The 8,171-nt window shown below is 52.9% G+C and overlaps 2 protein-coding genes across 4 annotated transcripts in view; both read right to left on the minus strand.

Annotated features, from left to right (window-relative positions):
* Positions 1-1,110, minus strand: part of CHRNA10 (cholinergic receptor nicotinic alpha 10 subunit) — a gene marked incomplete at its 3' end in the record, with an annotated part of 3,549 nt that extends 2,439 nt beyond the window's left edge. Inside the window, exons 1-2 of the mRNA XM_026092285.1 lie at positions 1,041-1,110; positions 530-675 (exon numbers count right to left, since the gene is read on the minus strand). Coding sequence (XP_025948070.1) covers positions 530-675; positions 1,041-1,110 — 216 coding nt within the window. The remainder of the gene's footprint in view (positions 1-529; positions 676-1,040) is intronic.
* A 1,931-nt stretch (positions 1,111-3,041) lies between these two features.
* The window catches only part of NUP98 (nucleoporin 98), a 38,159-nt gene continuing 33,029 nt past the window's right edge, over positions 3,042-8,171 (minus strand). For 2 of the 3 annotated variants that reach the window (XM_026092267.1, XM_026092268.1), the window contains 5 exons: positions 7,802-8,023; positions 6,603-6,844; positions 5,955-6,109; positions 5,337-5,448; positions 3,042-4,675 (listed from right to left, as the gene is read on the minus strand). In XM_026092267.1, coding sequence (XP_025948052.1) covers positions 4,458-4,675; positions 5,337-5,448; positions 5,955-6,109; positions 6,603-6,844; positions 7,802-8,023 — 949 coding nt within the window. In that variant the 3' untranslated portion in view covers positions 3,042-4,457. The other variant, XM_026092269.1, reaches the window with a different exon arrangement.

Genomic DNA, 8,171 nt, shown 5'->3' on the forward strand with positions numbered 1-8,171 from the left:
GTTTCAGGGGTCTGAGCTGGTTTCTGGGGATCTGAGCTTGTTTCCAGGGGTCTGAACTGGTTTCCAGGGGTCTGAGCTGGTTTCCAGGGGATCTGAGCTGGTTTCAGGGGATCTGAGCTGTTTTGGGGGGCTCTGAGCTGGTTTCCAGGGGTCTGAACTGATTTCCAGGGATCTGAACTGGTTTCGGGGGCTCTGAGCTGGTTTCCAGGGATCTGAGCTTGTTTCCAGGGATCTGAGCTGGTTTGGGAGGATCTGAGCTGGTTTCGGGGGATCTGAGCTGGTTTCAGGGGATCTGAGCTGGTTTCGGGGGCTCTGAGCTGGTTTCGGGGGCTCTGAGCTGGTTTCCAAGGGGCCGAGCAGGCTCTGGGGGGGGGACGGCGCTGGCTCTGCGGGTCAGCGCTGGGCATCGCCCCGGGCYGAGCGGCACCGGCCGTTGGGTCGGAGCGGAGCGCGGCCGAGCGGYGGCCGGAGCGCGGGGGCGCAGACCCGGCCGGCTCGGGGTTTCGGAGCGGGTCGGGCGGCCGCTCACCATGTCGATGATCTGGGAGAGGGTGATCTGCAGGGTGACGTTCAGCGCCCGGTCCGTGTCCTCCACGGGGCGCAGGGCGCTGGAGTAGTTGGCGAAGAGGTCGCGGAGCAGCTTGTAGGCGAATTTCCCTTGGGCTCCTCGGCAGCCTGGATGGACACGGACACGGACACGGACACGGACACGGACACCGAGCCGGGCTGGGGAGCAGCGAAGCCCCCGGCGCCCGCCGGCCCCCGGCCCCATCCTTGGGGCTGCTGCTTGGCTCCTCCGGGGCTTCCCGAAAAGCGGCAGCTGCCCGTCCCCATCCCCGTGCCCATCCCCGTGCCCGTGCCTGCTCTGAAAGTTTCATGAGGGATCGCATTTCGCCGGTGTCTCGCAAGACGCGCTCACCGGCCGAGGCAGGCCGCTGGCGGTTGCAGCCGGAGCGCCTTCCCGGCGGCTTTGCACGGCCCGGGAGAGTCGCAATCTGGTGGGATTGCAGCGCCGGTGGAGCCCCTTCCCGCGCGCTTACCTGGGGCCAGGAGGGCGCCCGCCGCGCACAGCGCCAGCAGCGAGCCGGGCAGCCGGACGCCGGGCGCCATCCTCGCGCGCTCGCCCGGCCCAGCGCCCCGCGGGGACTCAGGAGCCGGACGCGGGGGACATCGCCGGGCTCAGCTGCCCACGGGGTGCCGGGACACGGGGATGCCGGCGAAGCCCTCCCCGCGCGGCATCTCCCACGGGACGGGGAGGGATTTTGTGCCGCCTTTAAGGGCTCGGCTCCGGCCGGCGGGGTGACGTCAGGGCCGGGGACGGTGGCTGTCGCCGTGCGGATGCGCGGGGGAGTCGCACCGGCAGAGTCGAGCCGCTGAGCAACTCTGCCCAAAGGCTTTTCCGAAGGGCCTTTCCCGATGCGGAGCAGCGGAAACACCGAGTGCGGGCAGGAGCCCCGRGTGGCCGGTGGCCACACGCGGGTGGACACCGAARCGGAGACCCCCGGTCCCCCCGGGTAGCAGAGGGACGTGACCTTCCTCTGCCTCTCTCAGGCTGGAGCAGCTTGGGGCCGGGGCCCYTGTAGCCCCGGGGCAGGCAGGGGACACAGTGACTCCTGGGGCCGCCCGCGCGGGAGCCGAGCTGCGCTTGGCCSTCGCTGCACGCTTCTCCCTGCCCGCAGGGTTTTTTTTGCAGCGCTTTGCTCCCTGCCGTCAGCTTTGAGCGTTGGAAACTGCTGTCTCCAGCCGCCTCCGCCTGCCCCCACGCCGCTGTCRCGGAGAYGTTTTATCTTCTAACTCAYGCCRCTTGCTAGCATCGCCTTTCGGCAGCGTCTTGCACGCGGCTAAAATCCCCGCAGGCCCGAAGAGCGGATCCGGCGCAGGCAGCTCGGGGGGCTTCGGGGAAGGCATCTGCGATGGAAGGAGGAGGAGTGAGACGTCAGGGAGGCCTCAGCTGAGAGTCACCCACCGGCCGGGTCGCGGTCAGGGTTACACGGGCCCCTACAGCCCACGGGGCCGACGGGCAAGCCGGCAGCGGGAAGAGCCGATGGAGAACCGTGCAAACCTGGGAGGTTAAAGCCCCTCTGCGCTAGATGTAGCATGCGCGTAGCAAGGGGCATCCCGTGCCTCAGCTTCCAGGAAGGAGGCGGAAAGGAAGATTATTCCCATTTGGTTGGTGGGCAAATCCTGGAGAGGTTCAGGAACCAACCCAGCAGCAAGGGGCAGAGAGATCGCGGTCGGTCGCAGGGAGGTGGGAAGCTTTTCCCCCAGCTCCCAGCTGTGCAGAAGAGCCGGTTAAGCGGAGCCTCCCATGACACCTCCTTGGCACCTTTCCTATGCTAATCCCGGAGAGCAGATGCGAGGCAGCGGGCTGATAAGTTTTAAGGCTGGAGGCAGGTTTTGTTTCCAGGCGGTGAATTATTCATCCCCCAGCCTGAAGTGCTCCTTCGGGCCCCGCCACGAGTGCCAGGGCAGCAGGTGGGTTTGCAGAGATGCAATTACAGTAATGGAAAGGGAGGCAAAGTCGGAGTGACCTGACTTCCCCGCCGCCCTCGGCATCGCTGCGGGTGTCATGTTTAACATGCAGTTATAGCGACACGGAGCTCCCCTCCCGCAAGGAGGACGGCACCGCAGCAATGCAGAGGCAACGGTGCAGCTCGGTTGAGAAGAGGAAACTCGAAAGCACTGTTTTGTCGGCATTTTCTGCCAGAGAGCTAGTACCTGGGAGCAAAGCCCCTGCCAGGACACGTGACCTGTTCAAAGGTACCTCTGGAGACCATCTGGTCCAAGCCCCTGCTCAAGCAGGGTCAGCTCAAGGTGGTTGCCCAGGACCATGGCCAGACAGGTTTGGAGCATCTCCAAGGATGATGGAGGCTCCACAACCTCTCCAGGCAACCTGTTCCGGTGTCCAACCCCCCTCACGGCATAAGAAAACACTTCTTGATGGAGAGGTGTTTTCTATGAAACAGAAGTCTTTAAAAAGCAAAGAAAACTGTGGGAATACTATAAACATTTTATTTATTGTTTTCAAAAAGACAGGAAAATAATCTAGATCATTTATTTATATTTTTTTTTTAATAAAAACCTTTACATAATCCTCATGCATAAAGACCTTCAATGAGCCAACGTGAAAGCAGCGCCAACCAGGCCCAAAGCCGCTGGCTGCTGCGCTCAGTGGCCGGCTGGCTGCGGCAGGAGGGGCTACTGCAGTAACCCTGAAATCAGAGCAGACCGATAGACAGCTTTTATTTTCTCTTCCAAAAATAGTCAAGTTTCTAAACACGGTAAAAGTAAAGACTGTACAAACCAGAGCGAATGGACATTGCCAGCTGTTCGCTTGCAGGATGCTCTTAGGCTCGACGGCAGTTCCACTCGCTGGAACCCGGCTAACACGGCAAATACAAAGACGACGGCGCGTTCTAGGCTAGGGGCGTTTGTCAGAGGGACCTGCCCAAGCGGCCGGGCCCCTTTCAGGCATCGCAAAGAAGCTGCACATGACACGTATCTACACGGGAACCTGCCTTGCACGCAGCTGCGTAAGGGCCAGCCTGGAGGGCCTCGAGCAGCCAGGCCGTTTGCTCCTTTGGCAGGCTACGACTTTTGGCAGTTTTGCTTCCGGCACAGAATTTGCTCCCTCCAATCAGGAACATCTGGCCTGGAGTCCTGAAACATGGCAAAAATTAGGAAAAAAGCTCCTGTGTTTTACTGCACGGTGACAACACACTGCATGGAGATTCATGGGACCCAGGAGACACTGGTCTTCAGAGGCCTGGACAGTGCAGAGCACACTCTAAGGCACACACTTAGGTGTCTACTCCCTTTGGCCTGACTCAGTCAAGTAGCTTTCTTGCTTTTTGGAGAGGAAAGATGGAGAAATGAGAGAAATAACGCATTTGCACATTTTCAACTTAGCTAGAGAACGCAGGAAAAGACACCGTTTTAGAGTTAGTTTCTTCTCCTCCCCCACCCACAGAACAAACTTTTAAAATAAAGTTCCATTTAAATCGTGCCCTTGGTTCGCTCAGGTGCCAAAGGTTCATTGGTTTAACAGGCGCAGCCCCACCAAAGTGAGTCCGCCCGTGACAAACTGTCCCAGAACTTACTACACCGTCCTCGGTGCTGCAACTAAGGAGTAAAAAGGATCTGCTAGGAGACCAAGCCCACACCATGCCCCCCTCCACAGGTACAACCGCGCCTGCAGACAGATTCTGCAAGAGGTGCTTTTATTGAGTCTAGGAAAGTGTTGTGTAGTTGAGGGTGCCAGCCAGGAAGGTCCAAGTCTTACTGCTCCCCCAGGTTACAAAAATTCCTGCGTTAGCCAACATATTAAAGCCACCTTACACCTCTATGGAAAAAGCTGTGTGGCTGAAGAGGTTGCTGCCAAGGGAACGCTTACCCCTAAAACAAGGGTAAAGGTTAACAAACGGTAAAAAGTGTCTGTCCGTAGAAGTGATTCCGTCTCACTGAGTCACTACTGTTAATTCTCGTAGGTAAGACTGGGTGAGACTACGGAGCTCCTCCAAGGCATAGTCCTCCGGCATGGGCAGCCGTCCAATGTGGGGAGCGAGGAGGCGAAGGGGAACTCGCTGCACATCAGGTGTGGCGTCGGAGATGGGCTCTGGGGAGTGCTGCAGGCTGAGGACCACCCTGAGCAGGTTAGCAATGCGCTTGGCCATATCTGGAAAGAGCAGAAGCATCAGTGTTTCCTCATGTTCCACACCATACGCTGGGGCAGGGGCTAGCGTGCGAGCATTTACAAGCTCGGCCTCTGCCGAGGAGTGAACCTGAGCAGTGCTTCAGCAGGAGAGTTTTGAGCAGACCAGTCAACTGTGACTTGGTCTTCACAGAATCACAGAACGGTTGAGGTTGGAAGGCACCTCTGGAGATCATCTAGTCCAACCCCCCTGCTCAAACAGGGTCACCTAGAGCACGTTGCCCAGGATTGTGTCCAGTCTTTTCTCATCTCTGCGTACAGGCTTCCTCTGAGCACCATCAACATCTGGGCTTATTCCTTAGACCAGGTGTCTTTCTGCAGGTATGGTGCTATGAAACTAAGTATAGACATGGCACTTCACTATTTAGCAAGAGACAGTTATAAGAGACCAGTCACTGGATGCCAAATTAACGAGGCAATAAAACTGTCTGAAACGAAGACCAATAGCTGCATGTACAGTAGCCATTATAGCAACATACAGCTCATCTCCTCAACCAACCTTCCTTTTGGGCCAAACACGGAAAGAAATATATTGGCTATCACCTAGGCTGCCCGTGCATATTAGCTGGGTTGGGTTATAAGACTGGCTTTCCCAGCGCGTTGCTAGACATTCGTGTCACCCTACCTGACTGAGCCAAACGGTCCTTGGCATTGTGACACTGTATCTGCTCTATCCTGTTGCACAGCGATGTCACTTTGGTATGTAATCGCTCCAGCTCATATGTAGAACAATCCAGCTGAAAGCAAAGGGAAGACAAGACAGTCAAGCCTCAAAGTTCACCACAGCCTTTTTACAGGAATCGCTTGTGGACTGCCCGAGTTCACTCTAAGCCAAGTCTACGCGACAGAAGACAACACGTTAAAGTCTGTTTGACGTTAACATCTGGAGCGTGGAACGGTAAGTCTGGAACTCTCACGTTTTTCACAAACTGAATTAAAGGGAGTGAAAGTGAGCAGAAACGCAGACTGCCCGCTAACTAGCTAACTGCTTAGCTTGTTCCTCCTCTTATCTCACTGCCATGCTAGACTGAGCACATCTTCAGGGCAGAAGTCGCATCTTATTTTGACACATCTACCAAATCTCTACATATTTGGAGAGATGCATGATATTCTCTGCTTGCTAGCGTCTGCAAAGGAGAAGTATTACGATTAGCACTGAACAGTGAATAAAAGGTTAATCTAAAAATAAGCGAGACTAAGTTTCCAAACTAGGAAAGAAAATACAATCATTTTAGTTTGTCACCTGTTGAATCCTATCAAGCATCTCAGTAACACGGATGTAGTCCAGATAGACCAGACCAGCCATCTCCCAGTCCTGGATGAGCGTACTACGTTCTGGAGGGGAGAGATCTTCCAGGAATCCTTTTAGGTATTTGTAGTTTTCATTAATAATGGCATCTAAAGAGAACAAACAGGTAAAAACCACCCTTTTGGTCTGAATTACTAAGTCAGCTATACTGATTGTGAAAGACAAAAGCAGCTGATGGTCTATACCCCCAGTAACATTTGTAACTCCTTGATTCCACTAGAAATGTTAGCCGATTTATGACCTAGTCGTCGTTTAAGGCCATCCCACTTCTTAGAGCAGGGACAGCAACAGGATCAGGACTCTGGAAATGTCCTTGTCCCTTGAGGCAGCTCTGGCACAGGAAGGCGGGCGTGCAGAAGGTTAAGCACAACTCTTCTCACGTATTCACAGTGAAGAACCCTCAAAGTGGGTATCACGAGAGCCGTTTTGAAGCAGCCAACCACCCTGTACCAACCCTCTTGCTAGAAACACAGCCTTAGACCTCCATATTATTGAAAACCCAGTGGCTTTTGTTCCCATTATATTTATGGATGTTCAAAAGACAGAATGGAGGCAGGGAGGGGGAAAGACCAGCAGTCTCACCTGAGGCTAAGTGCCTGACAACCAGCTTGTGACACTGGTTCCAGTGCCCGGCCTTGAACAAGAAGAGGGCTTCCTTATGCTTGTCACCCTCCATCCTTGCTCGGACTGCCTTTGCTTCGTGAATCCATTCCGGGGGGATGCACAGCCTTTGAGTCAGAAAAGCCTCTTTTGTCCAGGATTCCGGCGTCTCGGACAGAACACAATGTCGACTTAAGAGTTCACGCACTGCCTTCTCCCGTATGCTAGTGGAAATATGGGACAAGATATTACTCCAACAGGTAATCCTTCATATCACACCATCAGAAGATGCATTTCAATCTAAGTAACTGAAGACTGAATGAAAAAGCAGTGGGCTGCATTATACTCAGTCCATGGCAGAGGTACAGGTGTAACAGGGCAAGCTGACCTCACCTGCTCTTAAACAGTCTCCTGTGGAATATCAAGAAAAGTTCTGGAATAAATGGAATTACTTCAGCAAAAGTTAACCTCTAAGGAAGAAGTCATCACTAAAAGTTTGAACATCTTACATGTTACAGTCCAAAATCACTTAAATATGATTCAGGCCCCTAAAAGTAATATACAAGCTGATCTGAAATTATCAGTTGGGAAAAAAATATGTTTAAGTATTTTAATGGTAGCTGTAAACATTAACAGCAAAAAGGCACCTTTCCACAAAAGATGGTATTATACAGGCTTAAGACAGTTATTCTTGTTAAAGATGTATTTCACAAAAGAAGCAAAACACGCATTTTGAAGATTCCCAAGCTTTCTTTTCAAACACCTCACTCATTTCTGTTCAGTTCCGACCCAAAAGGAATGGTTGCAATATTTTGTCTTAATGATGTTATCAGGACAACTTCTTGAACGTAGTAAGCTGGCTGAGCCAGAGAGAAGACAAGCAGCACTAGGATATCAAAACGAGTAAGAGAGATCCTTCCATAGCACAGTTCGGGAGTTAAGAATTAATACAATGCTATTTAGCATGTAACAGAGATAATTAACTAAGCAGAATCATTCGTGCCACTTCGTAATCCTGGCATACAAGTTTTAAAAGGGGCACGAATTTTTCCAGCTGTGCAGTTCCAATTCAACATGAGAGAAGCCATGAGAGAGTATACACAGCAGGTCTACAAATCATAAAAAAACCACATTCTTTTCAAGACAAAGAGGGGGAAAAAAAAAATCTGTCTTGTACTCACTGCGTATCAGGCTCATGCAACAGAATAAAAACAGCCCATTCCCAAAGGCCTTCGCTTTCAAGCTGCGCAGCATAGCTTGCATTCAGAACTCCCTGGCTCTGTTTGAACAGGTGGGTATAATTCAGGGCTCTGAGCACTTCCCACAGGTGCCAACTGAGACGGTAGTCCAAAGGGTCCGATGTTACACTCCTGGGATCAAGCAGCTGGTTGAGATCATAGTGCCTGCAGAGAAAAATATTTGCAATCTAAATAGCTAATTGTGTCCGCGTAATGAAATCAGAAATTGGTGCTATTTAGTTCCTCTCCTTCCCCTCTCCAGTTATCCATACATGCGCCTTATGAAGTTTTTTTTTTTTTTTTTTTAAGATGG

The sequence above is a fragment of the Apteryx rowi genome, unplaced genomic scaffold (assembly GCF_003343035.1).
Source record: "Apteryx rowi isolate R43461 unplaced genomic scaffold, aptRow1 scaffold_952, whole genome shotgun sequence".
Lineage (NCBI taxonomy): Eukaryota > Metazoa > Chordata > Aves > Apterygiformes > Apterygidae > Apteryx > Apteryx rowi.